General features: G+C 29.3%; 1 protein-coding gene across 10 annotated transcripts in view; it reads left to right on the top strand.

Moving 5' to 3' along the window:
- The window catches only part of LOC106783657 (glutamate-gated chloride channel), a 78,161-nt gene that overhangs the window by 36,912 nt on the left and 19,709 nt on the right, over positions 1–21,540 (top strand). For 2 of the 10 annotated variants that reach the window (XM_014742368.1, XM_014742376.1), the window contains one exon: positions 6,345–6,412. The exons of 7 other annotated variants lie outside the window; for them this stretch is intronic. In XM_014742368.1, the coding sequence (XP_014597854.1) occupies positions 6,345–6,412 (68 nt within the window). Of the gene's footprint in view, positions 1–6,344; positions 6,413–16,641; positions 16,710–21,540 lie in introns of all 10 variants that reach the window. One more of the 10 variants, XM_014742373.1, reaches the window with a different exon arrangement.

Here is a 21,540-nt window from a genome sequence, read left to right as displayed (position 1 = left end):
CAACAGTAATTTTCTTATCTTGCGATACTTCCAAACTTTCATGGACGCCATTTTAGTTCTTACATTCGTCGACGATTGCTTATCTCTTTTTGGCTAATAAAAATGACACTTTTTCTAACTTTTTTTTTGTTTTTCCAATTAAAGTAACTTTTCTTTTTTGTATGCTTAAGATTGTTCTTTGATTTGTTTGCATTAATTTGTTGGTTGTTTAAATATTTCTCTCTTGTTGTTGATCTTTCATATCGAATAATCCAATTCTTATATTATAATTAATATAATTGTCATCGTTAAATTTCGATATTACGTGATCAAAGAAACTAGATAAAATTGTAAATTCAATATTAGCAACATATCTAACATCTATTTCTAAATATACCCATATCAATATCACAGATTATTTCGTGCACCGTAATTAGTATTGTAGTTTGAGAATTTACCAAGTGTATACACCAAGTGTAATTGCACGAATATTGTTCTTTCAAGACTACCAAACACCAATAAAATAGTTCAAGCCTAATTAATTAATTAACAAGTCAAAAATAAAAGCTAAATCAGAATATCATCTAAGATCTTCTCGGTAAGATTGTTTTTTTATTCAATTTTTTTACTTGTTAACAAATTAATCAACGAATATTTTTCGATATCAAAATAAAGAATAGAAATGAAAACCGCGATTAATGAAATATTTTTTGTGTATACTACGAATTCCCAAATGAAAAATAAAATACGAAAGCAAACAAAATGAAGAACAAAAAATTCGATTATTGAAGATAAAAAATGAGATCTTCAGGATTTAAGGAAGGTTTTTTGTCAACTAACAAAATTCGCGTGTCCGACGTCTTGTCCTGGTTCGTGTAGGGCGAAATATTATTTAAACACTCTGTATGGTTCAGGACGATACGCCTGGCTCGCATACACTGTGCACGAATCACATCGTCGAGAACAAATATTTCGATATATTTTTTTCTGTAATTAATATTATTACTCTATTAAATATATTAATATTCGATTCAAACGATGTACACAGATGTATGTATATAAGTAAATACATACGTGTATATGTACACACACACGAATAAAAAGAATATTATTATTCAATCTGTCATTTTTTGTTGTTGTGATTTATTCATTAAAATGTTAAATATAAAACGAACAGGAGTGAGAAATTTTATTAAGAATTTTTTTTCGTGAAATTTAATCGACAATCTCATTTACTTTTCTTTTCGAATTATGTTAGAAAATAAGTTGACTGCTTTGACACGTTGGATTTTCTTATCCCTTTTGATAAGAACTTAAATTCAAACAAGCGTGAAAATCGTGAAAGACACTGTCAAGAATGAAAATTCATTAATATTCAATATGTATTGTATTTTTCAATCTTTCCTTTGCCTTTGTTTTTTGTTTTTTTATTTTCATCGAAACAACTTGAGATTCTTAAAAAATAATCATTAACGAGCATAAATTTTCTATCTTTATCAAAAGAAGAAGTAACGTTTGTTTAAACGTTTATAATTGTTGAAACGATTTGAAGACATTGTGATGTTTAACGGGCAGACGTAAATTACAATCGTTATTAAAACAATAATTGGAACCGACGAGCTTTCCGTTCGTTAAAACGTCGATTAAACTACTGAATTTTCAGCTGTTATTCAGGTGTTTCAATTAGGCGTGTCTTCCCAATCGGAAATAATCTTTCTTCTTCATTTCCTCCTAGTGTGAACAACATTTTCGTTGGTATTCCTTCCTGTCTATACCTTTCAAATATCCTTTTCTCGTTGTGGAGTAAATAATAGCACAATAATATCGATAATAAATTCGATCTAATAGAAAAATATTCGGAAAAGAAACATAATTCAAAACGTTGCATCGTATTTGCGTTATCAAACGCGACCCCATGCATACGAAGTTGCGTGTGTTCTATTTTTTATTAAAAGAAGAAAAAGAAAAAAATATATATATATACAAAACATAACTTTCACGATCACGAATATTAATAAAAAAATTGTACCAACGTAATGGTAACTTTGATAATCGCAATAACGGAACTCGTAGGACTCGCGATAAGATTTAATCGATCGTTTCGTGTCGACCCGACACCACCACTACTTATCACCGTTTGATATTATTTTTCTTTACATTTTTTCTTTCCTCTAATAACAAAAAAAAAAGAAAAACAAAACAAATATCGCAATCGAAAGGGAGAGAGAGAGAGAAAAAAAACCGTAGAGAGAAATGGTTTTTTTTTTTACCCTCGCAATGGTATTTAGCGATAATAAGCAAAAGTGGGAGGTGGAAAAACATAAAGAAATAAAATAAAAATAAAATATAAATGAACTTTCTTATCTCTATCTTATACCTGATCCGAGAAAATGGTTTAACATTCGCGTGTCCCCATGGTGAATTATTTTTATCTAACATCAGGAAATGAGAGTTTGTTTTAAAATATTTTCCTATTCGTGTTCGCGACGCACTCACAGGTTTTCTTTTTTTTTTTCTTTTTTCTTCTTTTTTATCCAGCGAATAACAACAAACGATAAATAACCACCGAGAATGGGTGGGAGGGTTGAGGCATAAATTTACGTCATTTTTCCTACGAAGTTGAAATATTTCGAGAAACGCGTAATCGCGAGAGTATATTTATGGATGACGGATAAATAATAAATCATAGTAACGCCTTTTAAAAATTTATCTACTATCAAATCTAAATAATTTACCTTCATTCTCGTTTTATCCATTATTATAATCATTTCTATTATTTTTTTTATCATTTTCATGTATCTGAACAAATCATCGAACTATCGAAACTTCAACCATTCCACCAATTGTCACAATGCTCGATTTTATTTCATTTTATTATTATTATTTAATTTTTTAGTTGATAAATAATTAAAAAAAAAAAAAAAATATATATACAAGAGTATATATAGAGAAAATAAATTGTAAATATGTTTCTCGTGAATTTAAATCATTGAGTCGATAAAAAGGGAAAAACAACAACATCCCTTAAATATTGGACAGATCATATCTCTCGGATCCTCATTTCCGGTAATCGTTTAGAAAATATAAAAACGCTTGGAGCTCTCGCTTTTTAAAAGAGAAAAATAAAAAAAGAAAAAATAAAAAAAAAAGAGAGAAAGAGAGAACAACAAAAAAAAAGAAAAAGAAAATGAGAGGGAAAAGATCGAAGTTTTAAAGTCGATAAATTTATAAACTCTCCCGACCTAGTTCTCTTTTTATATACACATATATTTATATATATATATATATTTTATTTTATGCACGTATATATTTTGGAATGGGTTCTTTGATCGGGTGGGAGTGGGGGCGGGGGGTTAAAGGTTTACCAATCGCGAAAAGTAAACGTCGAGATATCGACGAGGTCCTACTCATCATTTTACCTTACTTTCTTGTTACTTTTTCTTTTTTCTTTATTTCTTTCTTTCTTTCTTTCTTTCAATCCTCCCTTACTTTTTCTTCATAGTAGAAATTTTTCTTAGCCACTCGAATCCCAGGAGTTTAATAATATTTATCAAATTGTCTTAGCCGTGTATAATTTATTTAACCGATCTGTATCTACACAACACCATCCTTCGGGCTTTCCCAGGTACCAACTACTATCGATTCGTTCAGTTGCTAGTTAATTTCCTACGGGATTATCGATTTGCTCATTGCAAGTTAGCGGAGTAACCCAGAATTCATTATGCGACGACGTTAGAGAACGCGCCATCCCTCCAAACCCAACTCGTCCCGAACCCCACCCCAGGCTCACTCCCTTTTGCTCTCACCGCCATCGTAATCATCACCAGCAGCAGCAGCACCACCACCACCACCACCACCACCACTACCACGACCATCACGACCACTACCACCACTACCAACACCAACACCAATATCGACAAAATCATCCCTACACGTCTACTACATCAACAAGCTTGTTCATGGATGAAATCAAAACGTTCTGCAGCATCACTACCCAAAATTTCATAACGAGCAGCAAGAACTTTACCCCCTTGCTTGCTTGCTGTCGTCATCGACGACACCCATACCGAGGCCCCGCCATTTTGTATTATATTTTTCGCTTACCCAACTTAAACGATAGATATCTTTTTAACTTTTATCAACCCAATTTCTTCCCTTCATTCTTTCTTTTTTCCTTTCTCTTATTAGAAATACCGAAGATTCTCTTCGTTTTTATACAAAAAAAAAAGAAACACGTCGAACGAGAATAGCCGCCATTTTGAATTTTCTTATATTTGTCGAATAGGAAATAATTGTTTAATACAATTCCTAATCGTTATTTAATTTTACATCGTGTTAAAGAATACTTGACAATTTTCTTACCTTTTATATGACTTAAGAAAAAAAATAAAATAAAATAATAATAAAATAAAGAAATAAGAATTAAATTGGATATTTAATCAGCATCATCTTAAAAATTATTCTCGTAAATCGAAATGCCAAGTAATTGATACTTCAATATGCCAACGAAAAGCTTAAAGTGATTTTCTTTTTATAATTTTTCTTTCTATCCTTTTCAAGCTAAACAAAAAAGAAAAATATTCATTCAAGTACACCTACACAGTGTCGTACTCTATTTCAGGGGTGACCAACATGTCAATCGTAAAACAATTTTTAGTCGGGAGACGATTTCTGACACATTTTATATTGAAAATAAAAAAAATTAAATTACAACTTTGCAAACTGATTTAATCTTACAAGCGCAAGAGAACTTAAAAAAGAATTTTAGAAAATACGTCAATCGTGAAAAGTATTCCGATATCACCAAATGTATCTACTCTTGTTTTGAATCAACATACTTATATGTGAATCGGTTTTATTAATATTTTAAAATTATCGAAAATAAAACAACGTTCTCTCTACTTACTGATTTCCTTATTAATAATTCATTATCATTATTTTTGTCTGTGGAGATATACATCAAATTATGAACGCTTGATTGGAGACACGCGCAGACGTTAGTTTTATCTTTTCATTAATTATATTCTAAAAAAAAAAAAAAAGAACCAAAATTTAATCTGCATTTTTTCTATATATGGCTACTCTTTTTAATATAATAAATATTAATAAAAATATCATATGTGTGTTAGATTAATACCTCCTCCTACATTATCATACATATTAATACACAAAACACGTGTGTTTGATTGTATTTAAATGGCAAGATTTTAATAGGTAAAAAAAAAAAAGGTTGGCCACTCCTGGCTTATTCCATTAAATAATTTTATCAAATTTTTTTTATCGTCCTCTAACCTAGTCGTCGTCGTCTTCTCGCACTCTGTTCTTCTTTTCTCTCTCTCTCTTTTTTTCTTTTTTTTTTCATCATCTTCCCCCTTCTTCTTCTTTTTTCTTTTTTTTTCTTGCATTCGCGCGTCCTCGCTAGAGCATCTTAATTTTCATTTCTCGCCCGAAGAAACAACTCAGCTCGTTAAGGAGGAACATTAAATGGAACCTCTTGACTTCTTGAGTAAATAAAAAGTAAAGCATCATAGGAATAAAGCGTGCCGGTTCGTCTACTACTACCGTGATAAAGACCGTGATGCGTTAATGATGATTATATGTATAATATATGCAAGAACGGGAACTAGGTTTGTTCTCAAAAGGCACTATGACCTTGGCCTAACAAACTTATTCATACAAAATCAAATCAAAATCAAACAAAATGACTGAAGTAACAGTTTCGTTTTGTTTTTTGGTTTTTTAAATTAATTTATGTGATACCACCATAGCCTTGAACCAGATTTCTACGTGTACCGATAATTATGATAGTGGTCTAAGTCAATGAATATTATACTAATTAATTTTATGATTTATTTGATTTATATAAATCATAAAATTCATTTTTCCAATTTGTTCACTTAATACATTGTCATAAATATCGGCGTATTATTATATTATATAACTTGCGTACGTAAAACAAAAAAATTAACCTTAAATTTGAATATATTTCTATGGGAAGAAAATTAATTTGTAAGTTAAACGTAAACGCGCGTGTACGTTCCCATAATGGTTTTACACGATGTAAAATCGATGTGGAACGCATCACTTACATTTCTTGATTCTTTTTTTTTTATTTTTTTATTGTCTCTTCTTCTTCTTCTTCATCATCGTCATCATCATCTTCTTCTTCTTCTTCTATTACTCATCTTATCTACTTTTTTATATTTATATAGGAAAAAAGGAAGGGAATAAGAGGAGGAAACTATTATTGAACGACGTGTGAATAAACCTAATTCTTCTTTAAAAGCACAATACCATATCGAATAATTCGAATTGTTAATTGCTCAGCGATTGATTAATTCTTTTTGTTCTGTTTGCCATGTTAGATGGGCCCGCGGTTGTCCGCGTCAACATATTTGTTCGAAGTATCTCAAAAATAGATGACGTTACTATGGTAAGTTAACAAAATGAACCCCGAAACTTTTATTTATATTGACACATATATTGTTCATCATTATTATTATTATTGTTATTATTATTATTTTTATTATTATTATTATTATTATTTTTATTATTATTATTATTATTATTATTATTATAATTATTGTTAATTGTTATTATCTCATGATCGTTTTATATTATTGTCATTATAATTATTAAATCATGTTGAGTATTGGTAATTTTTAAAAGTTTATCTATAAACATTGTATTTTATATACAAAAAAAAACCCCACATTCAATATTATCAATCCACGATTAGATCAAGTTCTTACATTATTACACGTAAGAACGTTCGTGTCCTTTTATATGCGTTAGGGCTCGTAACTAATTATTATAGTCTCACATATATATATACATCCCAATCCATATATGCAAGGTTTCTTACTTTCAATTTAATATTGAAATATTTTTCAATATTACTGTTCAATATCCTATTCGATGATTTTATGAACTATTAAACTACGATAATAAAAAATATACAAGAACGATGTTCTTGATATTTCAAAAATTCTATTGTACTTTTTGTTCTCGTAATTGTTTTTTTATTTACTAATCCAAGAAAAATATTTGGATATTCATATTTAAATGAGACACCTTGTATTATTAACACGTTGACTGCTATGTAGGTTACCGGTAACCTCAACACGACCAATAGTAAAAATACATAATTGCAGTAAATATCGATACTGATAAATTTTTAAATAATACCATTGTTTTTATATAAGGGTTTGTGTGTATGTGGAAGAAAATAATGACACATAGAACATGCAAAAATAATTTTATATTTACATGGAAAATATGCATTAAATGCAACAACGTTTTTTCTGTTGTACTTAATTACTAAACTTGATAAAATGCAATCTTCATCATCAGAACATTTCATTAAATACATATCACTAACTTGATCCTAAAATCAGGAATTAAAATATTTGTCGAATTAATTACTTGTGTGTATAACATCATTTAATTTACAACACAAGTAATTAATAATAAAAGCTCTATTGTCAATTTTCTATCAAATTTTATAGTTTTTCGCAATGGTGATCTATAAGCAATCATTTGATCAAACAAATCAACTATCGATTTACATAAATTATAATCTACTATCATTTTTGAACAGTTTGAAATAACTGATAACCACAAAAATGGTCTACTAATTATACAACTTCTTTTATCTCCTGTAAAACAAATTTCAACAAAAAATCTGCATTCCATAATAAAAAATTCATGGACAAATCACGTGAAATGTGCACTGCAGTCAACGTGTTAAACATATTCATTTATTGTAATCGTTAATTTGTTGATAGTATATCCTTACGATACTTTTCTTCTCGTCTCACAATTGTACAAAAAACAAACACTTTTTTTCTCATATTCTGTCTATCTATCTGTCTGTCTGTCTATTTGTCTGTCTGTCTATTCCTCTCTCTTTCTTTCTCTCTTTTTCTCTCTCTCTCTCTCTTTGTTTCCTAATATTCATCTTATTCTATTTTCCCAATTCTTTTTTCCTTCACTTTCTGTAACTTTTTCTGCATCAATATTTCTACTTTTCTATTTGAAAATCACATCCCATCCGTATTCTTCTATTAAAAGATTCGCTATAATTTTCATTATATCGTATATTCTACATTCAATATGTACACGCATACATGTATATGTGCCGGTAATTCAAACAAATATTTACAACAAAAAATACAACAAAATGAATTCTATGATTTATTTTATAATGTAAATAATTCTAATATATACAATACAATAAAATAAATCATAAAATGTTTATTTTTCCAATTGATTGATTTATGATAAATCATAAAACGAATTTTATTACACTTTTTCTGATTTATCGTTAATCCATAATTATAATTACAGACACATATATAAATATAATATATTAGGTTATAAAATTGTAATCGTCCTATTTCATTCAATTTAAAAACAAAAACGTAAAAAACGATAATAATAAATATATAAATATAATATAGACATGAATTGTAAATGTCTCAAGATTGAGTTAAACAGCATGCGAGTAGCACGATCGATACTCGTAAAAAGAAAAAAAGAAGTAGAGATTTAAAATTTATAACAAATCGTCTGTTGTCTCAGATAAACCCTAGTAGCTGTTATAAATTCAGTTAGAATACAAGGAAACCATGTTTTTCTTATTTTTATTCACCTTGCAGGAATACACAAATAAAGCGCGGACATTTCTTATTATTTCATTTCATTGTCGAGTAAAACAAGAACAAAAATCAATTTCAATACAAATTTAATCAACTTTCCTCACGCTTCAAGATAAAAAAAAAAAAATACAGAAAAAAATTCATTGAAATCGTTGAATATTTATTACCTGATCGTTCATAAGATTATTTTAGTATCATAATTCTTATCATTTCTTCTTTTTTTTTTCTTTATTTTTTATTTCTACTTTATATTTCTTTTTTAAGTAGGTATTCTCCTAATAGGTATTCATTCAAGAAAATGTTTTGACCAAAATTTTACTTTCTACTATGTAGTAGATCAATAATTCAATGGATTCGCACTATCTTGGTTGTTATATTTAGAAAATACCAAAAGTTATAATAAAATGAAAATACAAAAGTTCTCTTTGCTATTTGATTAAGTTAATTTTACATGTAAAATATTTTGTATTTAAAAACAAAAACAAAACAGAAAAATAATAATATAGAACAGTATGGATCAAATGTAATTGAGAGTAAAATCAAATGAAATTAAGAAAATATTTGACATGTAAAGTCAACTAAAAAAAGTTAAGAAAATTGTGTTGGGACAACCTAAAATATTTTTCGTTCCTCCTACATGGGTGTGTAAAGTATTGTGTATATGTATAGGTAAAAAAAAAAAAAAAGAAAAGAAAAGAAGGAAAGCAAACAATGTTACTTTGTGTATCCAACTCATACTCCGTCGTTTGAACGCATCAATCGTCGTCTTCTTGACGTTTATCGCGCACGTAAATGTATTTATTCTTCACCCCTCTACCGTATCTCACCCCTAGACAACACATACACGAAAACATCCTGCTCGTGTAAGCAAAGTCGCTAAATCTTCGTCTTCTAAAACCCTCGTTCGATGTTTTTGTAACTCTTATGTCAAATATTAACACATTCTTCGTTGATTTTCATCATTTCATTTTTATCCTTACGATAATAGATTCAACGATTTTTCTCAATAGGTTTACAACAACAAAAAAAGAAAAAAAAGAAAGGAGAATAATAAATGAACTTTTTTTAAATAATGATTTGAAATATATAACAAATATATAATCATTGGAATGCAAACAAACATTTTTCGTGATTTAATATAAAATTTGTCCTACATGTATTTCGATTCGAATTTTTCTTTTTTCATGTAATTGAACGTACCAACCAAAAATTCTAATTAATTCATTAATTATTTCCAATGAAAACTTTTTATTTAATTATAAGTCTAACGACGTTGGTTTTTTAAAAAGGGTTGGGTTTTAAATATTTATTTTATTAATGGTTATATGTTTCTTCCGACATGCTTAAAAGCAAAACTAAATTTAATATTCCTAGTATGGGATACTATAAAAAGTCAACCATGTTACTCTGTATATAGAAGTGAACTATTTAATAGTTGATGCAAATATGAGTGTCGTATAAGATTATTTTGCACCGGTAACATCTAGCAGAAATTTAATTAACTTCTTGCCTTTCATCCTTTAACTTTCTTTGGCATTGTATCAAAGGGGTGTCAGGGTGTATTATTAAACTGAATTTTGCGATATACTTCTGCAATAAGTTTGAATGATGATAAGAAAAAGAAAAAGAAAAAGAAAAAAAAAACAAGAAAATAGGCTTCACAAAACGAAACATTTTTATTTAATATCAAAAATAATTATTTTTTGAAAATATTCGACTTATATAAAAAAAAAATAATGAATCTCGGCAAATCATGAAATGTAATCGAAACTATTTGATCAAACTTTGTTAGTTTATTTACGATTGCATCAAAACTTTACAAATAATTTCACGAATTAAATGGTAAAGAAAATACATTTCTATATCACATTTGCTAACAATCGATAAACAAACAAATAAAATAAGGAAGGAAACGTAGTTACGATATCCTAGTATAAAAGGTCTACACTTTTGGAAATTACGTTAAAATAAAAAGGAAAGAAAGAAAGAAAGAAGGAAAGAAATAAATAAAGAAAGAGGAGAAAAGAACTTTTCTGTAGTTTCAGTACTGTAAAAAAGAAAGAAAATAGAATAGAATAGACAAGAAAAGAAAAGAAAAGAAAAGAAAATAAAGGAAAGGAAAAGGAAAAGGAAAAAAAGAAAAGATAAGAGCTATCGGTTAGTGAGGTAAAAAGTATCGAATTCTTAAGAGGATAGCAAAGAAGAATCGTTGGAATTTTTCTTTCTGATCGAATTGTATACGGGAATTAGTTCGAGACGAGTAAAGGGACTTAGGTAGGCACTTTTGAAGACAAACAAGAAGGTAGAGGACGAAAAAGGAACGAAGAATACTATCGACAAATACTTTACCGTTCGTTAAAGTTAAGTTTAGTTTAGTTGAGAAACTGGGCTCGAATCATACGAATCAGGTTTGAAATCGATGGGGGAAAACGATTGTAAAAGTATCCTATATTTAACAAAGTGGGGTGGAGGAGGGGGGGGGGTCTGAAAGTGAAGAGGGGTGAAGATGCCGGTGATGGGGTGGTTCGAAAAGAAGAAACTGGAATAAAAGAGAAAAACTCAGATGAAGGGTGAGGGTTAGGGTGAGGGTTTGAGTGTTAGGAGAGCAATTATGATATCTATTCCCGTAATATAATTTCTAACGTCGTCCGTCAAGGAAGTTTGATTGGCTAGCAGCAGAACCCGATCGTACACGTAATTTGCCCTCGAAATAGGAAGAGGTAAGATTTCACGAGAACAAATTTCCGCCAAACCAATCGAACTTTCCTAACGACCCTGGACGTTTAAGAAATTTTCTAATTACTACTTTCCTCGACCCCCTTTTACTAATTTTCAGTTAATATATCTCTGATCACGGGACTATACGTTATTTGAACATTTTCTAAAGTATTACGGGTGACCTTTGATAGTCCAACTTTGTCTACAAATTATGAATATAAGTCATTTATTTGCTTTTTTTGTTCTTTTTTTTTATATTTACAAATGCGAATTCGTGGATGACAGTCAGTATCGAATTTATCCATTGAAATGTTTTATTAATGTCAAATTAATGCATTCTCTATTACTTATTACCATTTGACGCGTATTCTACTTTTAAATTATAAAACGATATTCTTTTTTATAAGTGTTAATTTTAATTAGAAATATCACACAAGAGAGTTAATATAAAATGATAAGTAACGTCTAAACGCTAAAGAAATAATTTACATAAACACACAACGTGCTCGATAATAATAAATGACAGCAGTTAACATTAGCAACGAATACTATTGCAAATGCAAATGCAAATGTTTGAAACTTCTATATCCCCTTAAAACTTTAACAGAAATATGCTAAACTAAACACTTAAGTGTTTACAAGTTATCATGTAAATACTTTAAATAACTTGACCGAGATTATATTAACCAAATCGTAGATATGATTAAAAAACATATCACGAAGATTCTATTAATAAAAAAGAAAAAAAAAAGAGAAAAACCAGAAAAGTAATAATAAAATTGGTAAATCTATTAACTGCGGCAAGGGTAGAGGAATGATCCAGGAATAAAATGAAACGAGGAAGCGCATCCCCTTGACATATTGTTGGTTGGATGCCAAAGTTCTCCGATGTTCGTGTAATAGAAATGAGAGATATCAATGGATGAGGGAACAAATTTAAAGAAAAAGAAAAAAAAAAAAAGAGGAGGAGGAGGGTACCGTGACGCGTAAAGAAGGAAGGAAGGAAGGAAGGAAGGAAGGAAGGAAAAAGCTGGCACGATGCATAAGCTGATCTCGTCAACAGGCGTACTTTCTCAATTCTCTTTGAACTGTACTTGCCCTTAGGGAACTTTGAATCGGTCCCACGCGATTTCCATCCTTTCCTTTCAACCCCTTCGGCCCCCGTTTTCTGCCCCCGTTCTACCAAGCTCGTTCCTATCATCCGTCACACCCATATAAACACATAGACACACACGTACACTATCGCCCAAAAGTTTGGAATCGCTCGATATCAAACATGCCGATAAGTTTGGGGGATGTTCAATTATTATACTATCAAAATATTAACAAGTTTAAATTAAGTTCTACAAGATTTCAGTATTTTCTTATGTTTACACAATACTTTTATACATTTTCTAACTTAAACTACCCCTCCTATACCCCTCTCTTCCCAGTTTAAGGGCAAAACAAGACACGAATTTTCCAACTTCAATAAGAAATATGAAAAAAGAAAAAAAAGAAATATTCAATTGAAAACCACTCGGACGAGACTAATTTATAAAATTAATTTAACAAATGAACACACAGGTTGTGTTAACTGGCACGTTGGTCACTTCCTGCGACCAATTACGCTATCACACTGTTTTATATAATAACATTTGATCTTTAAAATGATATTATATATTATAAAACGTATAAAACTAATGTGCCAGTCTAACGTTTTAATCTACCCCATGGTTATTTTTAAAACATTTATATTTTCTTCTTACAAATATTTTTATCTTCTCGAGAAAACGTTACGTAGAGATTCGAAACTTTTGGCAGATAGTGTACATGAATAGATGCGCTTACATACGCGTTCCTCTATGCGAGCCCAACTTGACCTCTATCACGAAAAGAGAGATGGACCACGAGAGGGTAAATTCAGAGTTATCGGTGCGGTCCGATCGATATACACCGCACGAATGGGTAACGAAGGACATATACACGTTTTGGATTTCATCCATCTATCTTACGTGTCTCTATGTTAGTATATGTTTATTTCTTGTCTTGTATAGATAGACGTATGTGTGTATGCGAGTGTATGCGAGTGTATATGTGTGTGTGTTTGTGTAATCCTTCTATAGAAATTGTCCTAATGAAAGTGTCGGTGGTTATAGTATAATTATCAACCCTAAGCTCTTATATGCGATAAAGGTTTCTCCCAGATTTCTAGCTGATACTTTTCAAATAAACATGAATCGACGACCTCTTTGATTAAGATCACGGTTTATAACACATATTCCTTGATAATTAATAAATTGTTGAACTTCTCTCCGTTGACATAAATCCGATCGTTTTGGTTATATTCTGTTTTTAGGAGTTCATCATTGGTTAAATTATTACCTCGTGTTTTCGAGATTGATTTTCTATTAGAAGTTTTCACTGTTTTTAGAAATCAACTGTGTGTATATTCCTTTTTGGAATTCTTCGTTAATATTCTAGATGTTTCTGTTGTTTCTGTTAATTAATTCAAGTGGTTTTATTTATTTGATACGTTACCATCGTGATATTATTCATTGTCGTTATTTATATTTCTTGGCAAATAATACAATAAATACTCAAGTAATAATCGAGAAAAATCTTTTTCTAAGCTTTCGTCATTATTTCTTTTCTTTTTTTACGTATCTAATATAATTACAAGACTAATACTTTTAACTTTCTATTCTTTTATATATATATATATATATAATTTCTTTAAAACATTTATTATACTAGTATCGTTGTTCAACACTCCCACGTTTTCTAATTAAAATTAGAAATTTCAAACGATCCTCACATTGGAGTACAAATATCGAAATATTTAAAAGACGAATTTCTTTTCCCGTTCTCATTGAATTTCTATTATCAATCTTCTTTTTTCTTTTTTTTCCTTTCCTTTCTTTTTTTTTCATCAATATAAAGACGGAATATAAAATCGAAATGAAATTCATTGTCCGCGTGTCATACGTCGTTTTCAACATTCGAGCGAAATTACAAACGTAAGAGGCAATATCTTCCTCTTGACTCGCATGCCAGACTCTCTCTCTCTCTCTCTCTCTCTCTCTCTCTTTTTTTCTTTCTCTTTTTATCTATCTCTCTTTTTCCCTCTCATTCATTCTCTCTCTACTCTCTCTCTCTCTCTCTCTCTCTCTTTCAAGTCGCGAATAAGCTTGTCGAATTCATCTCGATTCTTTCAACGATACTACCAAAACCGCAAGATATGATATATTTATATATATATATATATATATATATATAGATATATACATGTTTCTGAACATCGAACGAATCGAAAAGTTGAAGAAAGTAGCGTATGCTACTATTCCTTAGTAGACTTTTTTTTAGGATACTTCTTCATCCATCGTTACTTATATAAGAAGAAAATCTATCTGTCTGGCGTCTAGCCAAAAGAATGTCTCACGAAACATCATCGTAAGTTCCCCCCCCCCCCCCCGCCCCCGCCCCTTGTCGTATAATTTTCAACTATTATTTAAACCTTCTAAGTTATACGTGTTCAATCGATTAACTCAGATTTAAATCTAAAGTAATCTAAATTAATTAAATCATCTTTTTTGTGTAAATGAATATATCGTCGAATTACTTATCGATCCAAAATGGATTCAATCATTTTTTCTTGAATATTACAAACAACAAATTGGGTGAGGGAAAAATAAAAGGAATAAGAATCATTTTTAATATGAAAAATTAAAAAATCGTCTCGGTTTTTTGAGACGCTTTGACATAGAAATTGTCAACAAATTTTTCTACCTAAGTTAATCTATATTTCATCTGTGAATTTTATAAGACTGCTAAACAATTTAATTTTAATAAATCATCGTGCAATATGTGAAAAATAATTACAATAATATGAAATTTTTACGATTTGATTTCTTTTCAAATCTTCAAATTTCAAACATCATTGGTATATATTTCACTAATTTACCTCTCTCTCTTTCTCTCTCTATCTATCTATCTTTCTCTTTCTCTTTTTCTCTTATTCTTTCTATTTCTTTCATCCTCGATACATCAAACATAACATCAAACATCCCATCATCATTCAAAGTAATTCTCATCAACAACATTTTATTAAGAATCCAATAAAACCACCATAATAAAAATCAAACCAAATTTCATTCTTGTTTTTTAGAATACTCACATTCATATATACACATACATACATACATACTCGCTATTTAATCATTCTCTCTCTTATTATCCTTGTTTCTTTTCCATTTCATTCTACTTCAATACATCAAACATCAAATAAAATATCCCACGATCATTCAAAGTTTTTTTCACATCAACAACATTTTAATAAGAATCTTATAAAATAACTATAACAAAATTCCAACCCAATTGCATACTAGTTTTTTTATTACTATCACATACGTACCCAAACACATGCACACACATCCTTACTTATTCTCTTTCTCTCTTTCTCTCTCTCTCTCTTTCTTATTTACTTTTATCATTAATCCTATTCGTTAAAACATGCATCCAACAAGACGATGCTTCTTCAATGAAAAACATCTAAAGAAATGCAGGCGCCAACTAAAATAAAAAAAAAAAAAAGCAACATAAAATCGTACGATCTCTTACGAGGAAACCGAAATTCTTTCTTTTTTTTTTCTCTCTCTCTCTCTCTCTCCCGTACAAAAAAGGTGTATACGTACTTTTCTCTTGCGAAAAATCGTTCTTTTTTTAAGTTTTTTGTTTTCGTTTTGTCACTGCACCTACGTATATCTAAAATAATAAAAGTTGTGCGATCGTTAACGAGCACAACGTTACGTAATCTTATTCCTTCAACACTCGTTCCCTATTTTTAATATATTTCTACGAGATAGGGTCTTTCGCGTTAATATGCGTGCCGTGACACGACCATCCCCACCCATCGCAATTTGGATTCGAAAAAGAAATGTAAAAAGATTGTAGAAAGAAAGGATACTCTAAAGGGAAGTTCTCGCACAAGGAGAGAGAAAAATAATAATTCAATCGAATCTAAGTTAAAATTGTATCAATAAAGGATTCCAATAATTTTAAAGGACAAGGAAGAATGAAAGGAAGAGAAGGATTAGGAAAGACGGTAAAAACATCTAACGAAAATAAATCGCAAATATTAAATTAATAAAAAAAATGAATAAAAATTGTTGAAAGAAAAGAGAAAAAAAAAAAAAAAAATAAAGATAATGAAAAGCAAATAAGCAAAAGTCTCTTGAACGAATTCAAATGAGACGACTGACTTAATTAATCGATTTGTTTTGTTCTGTTCCGGTCGACGTATTAGATGGGCCGACAAATGTGCAGGTCAACATCTTTCTCCGCTCTATCAGCAAAATAGATGATTATAATATGGTGAGTGCAATATAAATCATCATCAGCAAGGCCTATATATACCAGTCTGTATATTACACATGTGTATATCTATTAACGTCACGTATATATGATGCCGTAAAATTTGCACTTATCTGTAATATTGTACCTCTATTATATGTGTGTATATATATATATATATATATATATGTACTGTTAAAACGTAATTATACATATATATATATATATACACATAGATATATCATATATAGGATGACCCAAAATTAACAAGCACCAACAAACAAAAAACGTTCTTCGTATTAAAAATTCTAAAAGAAATTCATTCTCATGAAAAATTGAACAATGATCTATTAGAAATGAATTCTTGTATTTTATATATGCAAGAAAGGAAATATTAAAAAAAGAAAAATGGAAAATTGAAAAATGAGCTTCCGCTTTCGATGAGACGGTAAAACAAAACTATACGACAAATCGAAACGCGAATAAATTTTTGAAATGACGTAGGAAATGTCTTTTGCTAAAATATCAATTGATTTTGTGATTTGGAGTAAAATTTGATATTTGCAAAAAATGTAAATTACTTTTCGAACAACCACTTATATATATATTAATATTAATTATTTATCTATATAATATTATTTTTCAAGAAAAAAAGAATAATANAAAAAAAAAAAAAAAAAAAAAAAAAAAAAAAAAAAAAAAAAGAACACAAGAGAAAAAAAAACCTTTGAGATACGTATTGCTTTTAAAACCGAACGTGGTTGTTCGATTTGATTCCAAAGATAGAAAGACAGATAGACAAGAGAGTAAGAGTTGGATATAAGGGCGGAGAGTATAGATGAGAGAGAAAAGAAATATGGCAAGAAAGAATAATGGAATTCTCGAAGGGTAGTCTCGTACGTAGTTCAACTTTTAAAGGTTCAATTACTCGAAGTGCAGAGGCTCGATTTTTCATTATAAAAATAAAAAAGAAAAAAAAAAAGAAAGACAGAAAGAAAAGCGAAAGAAAAAAATTGAAAAATATATGAAGAAAAACAAAAAAACACAAAAATAAATAAAAAGAAAAATGATACGAAGCACGTTTGAAAAAGCATGCAAGGATTTTGGGACATCCTGTATATCGTAAACGCGAGCAACCGCGCTACCAGTGGATGTGTGCTATTCAGTCAAAATCTCGTGTTGATTTTCTCAATGTCGTTGATTGTCGTCGTATTATACATACATGTATATACGTATATATACATATATATATATATATATATGATATATGTATATACACTTATGGAACATTGCTCGACGTGATGATATGTGTATGTATCATATATATATATATATATATATATGGTATATACATATATATACATGCATAAGATCAGCAGCACATGTCTCTCTGTTACATAATGATTGTTAAAACGATCGATTGTACGCTGCAACTACGTCGTTGTCGTCGTCGTCGTCGTCATCGTCGTCATCGTCGTCGTTTTCGTCGTCGTCGTTTTCGTCAACTTCGTCATCGTTGTCGGCGTCATTTTCGTCGTCGTCGTCGTCGTCGTCGTCGTCGTCGTCATCGTCGTCGTCGTTGTCGTCTGTGCCTTGCTGAACAAAAACAAAAAAAAAAAAGGAAAAAGGAAAAAGAAAAAACCCACGCGTGCTAGGGAGAATATTAAAAAATATGTATTCTATAAAAAGAGAGAGACACGAGTTTTTTTTTTATTTTATATATACACATGCATATATATATGTATATGTGTGTGTGTATGTATAGAACAATTCGGTAGAATCCATATAGGAACGCGTTATCAATGAAAAATATATTCCCGATTCTTCGATACGAAGATACGGTTTCTCTTCTCTTCAATTCATAATTTTCTTTTTTCTTTTTTTTTTTTCTTTACTTCTTTCCTTTTTCCCATTCTTCGTATTTTAATTGATTTTATTTTATCTTGGTTTTTTTTTTTCTTTTCTTTTTTTCTTTTTTTTTTCACGTTTATTTTTACCAATGGGAAAAAGGGACGAGCATGGAATACAATATGATACGTGTATTATTCGTATATTTGCGCGTGGTGTAAGAGATACGTTTTGAAATTTCATCGCGTGTTTTTGATTAATTAATTAATCAAAATGAAGATTAAATGTCGATGCAATTTTTTATTGAATCTTGAACTTTACGAACATATTTTATACTGATAATACGAGTAATGCATAAGTACGACATGTATAAAGGGTGATTTATCAATTTCATTAATAAAAATTCAACGAAATGTTATGAATTTATTGAGAAATCAATAATTTAATTTTGCATATTAAGTGGGAATATATATCGGAAATTCCAGATGATGTAATTTGCAACATTGAAATGAATAATAAACTCGTCTATTCGTTCCAATAAGTTTTATGAATGTAACTTTTCTGGAAGAATATTCGTAAACGTTCATGCGTAACAATTTATCATAAAATTAAATTGTGAATTTCATCGTCGATTTATTTACCGTTTAACAATTAAATGCATTATTATTATTATTATTATTATTATTAAAGTTCACTTCGTTCATTATTCCATCTATTAATTTGACGATATCATTTTTCTAGAAAGATTTTATCTCTAATGAAATTTTAAAGGAAAAGATTTGAACGTTTGTTTTTGTAACATCAATAAATTATAATATATTACAATGAGTGCTTAATCGATTTGTCAACAATGTGTTAAAATATCTGCAGTGTAACCTACTTTTGGACAAACACCCTATATACATCAAATATATTATATAACAGAGTTATGCAAAAGATATCAAGACGTTGGAACAGCTTGAAATGCATGGATCGTTGCATATGAATATCTTGTAACGCATGAAATCATAATTCAATAAATTTTAATAACAATTTTTCCAGTAACTATTTATAATGAATAAACTAGAAAAAAAAAGAAAAAAAAGAAAAAGGGGAAACTATTTATTTTAAATGATTCGTATTACTCGTAATTTGTACAAGTATTTTTTCTTTTAAACGCGCGTACCATTAAAATGTATAAACTTACGATTACATTAGAATAATAACGATCCTGCATTTTAAGCAGCATAAAAACCACGTTAATAAACCATTCAAAGTTAATTATTCCATTGCTCGTCGATTTAACGCAGTTCGATGGGTTGGAATATTGTCAAATGTGATGCAAAAATATTTTTAAAGTCAGTCGTCTAGAATTTATCGAATTTCTTTTCTTTTTCTTTTTCTAATTTCGATACGTATCTTATTTTCATTTTTATTTCGTTCGTTATCGAATCCGATACATTTTATTATTACATTCCACGTTTGAGAAAAAAGAAAAAAAAGAAAACGTATCTCGGGTCGTATTTGATTTCAATGAAAAAAAAAAAAAATATTTCGTTTAGCAGCAAACGCGCGGCTTCTTTCACTACCAATCTAATGGATTAATTGCGTTTCACATTTGAATTTAGTTTGCTTTTGATCTGTTCACGCTTCAATGATTAGTTACGGATGATGTATCGCTTGTGTGTCACTAATGCTAATCTAAAAGTAACAATATTGCACAATCACTGATAATAGACAATAGAAAATAAAAGCAAGATGCAAAATGCAAAAAAAAGAATATTTTTACGAACACCTTACGTCGAGAACAACATGTGTATTAGGAAAAATGAAAATAATAACTCAATTAAAAGGAGGATTTTGTTGTAAAATCTCATTTTAAATTCGAATCATCGATCTACCAATGAAAATTATTATTATTATTATTATTATTATTCTAATGTGAAATATTTGATACGTTATGAACATGCAAGATGTGTTTAAACGAGTGGTGTTTTAATTATACATATGTACATGTAAAAATAAGATCAAAAGAAACGAGAAGAATTTTGTAGTCAAAGGTTTCGTTTTCGAAAAAATAAGTTTTTTTTTTTCAAATACACGGATATTGAATTATTTCACCGTTTGGTTATAAACTAAAAACATTATCCTTCTGAGAAACTTTTCTAAACATTGTGATGTTAACATTTCGACTTCACCAGTGCGACTTATTTCTTGTACCTTTAATTAGTTTCCAACTGTCGTGTTTTGGACGAGGATAAAACAACATCGGCTGAGTTTTCAAATTATACTCTGCACAGATGAAAAAATATTACAGATGACAGTATAGAAATTAATTGAGTAAAGTTTCTTTCGTAATTATTATCAATTTAGGCAGAAATATATTAAATGAAACTCCTTCCATGATTATATATAAATATGTTGCTGGAAGAAGGTCTTTTAATTTCGAATTTTCACCAGAAAATATTTTCCTTCAACGAAAAATTCTTACTCTCAATTTTCGAATTATTTTTACATGTTGAATCAACACTGTTTCGTTTTACCAATCCTTCAGATACAAGTATACCAAGTTTCTGTTGGTTTCTTAAGACTCAAAACTTTTCAAACCATCTATTTAATCATTTATAATATCAAATAAATCATAAAATGAATGATTTCTATTTTTCAAATTAGTTTCTATTGTCATAACTGTCGTGTTATACTATAATGTCATAACTATCAATACACGTAAATAAATAAAAAACGAAATAATCAACTATTTCGATAAAATAGTAATAAATCAATAACAATTATAATAATAATAATAATAATAATAATAATAATAATAATAAATGATCAACCTGGAACAAACATGATTTCATGAAATTCTCAAGTAACAAGATTGTTGATTCAATTACCGTCATCTCGTCAATTTTCTACGATTTCAATCAGAACCTTCCTACGATAAAAATCCCTTGAGCCCCACACGTACACATGGATATATACTTACATAAACATATATATATATATATATATATATATATAT

Source organism: Polistes canadensis, unplaced genomic scaffold (assembly GCF_001313835.1).
Source record: "Polistes canadensis isolate GaletaPanama2010 unplaced genomic scaffold, ASM131383v1 scaffold_24, whole genome shotgun sequence".
Taxonomy (NCBI): Eukaryota; Metazoa; Arthropoda; class Insecta; order Hymenoptera; family Vespidae; genus Polistes; species Polistes canadensis.
This window is presented reverse-complemented; position numbering and strand designations above follow the sequence as displayed.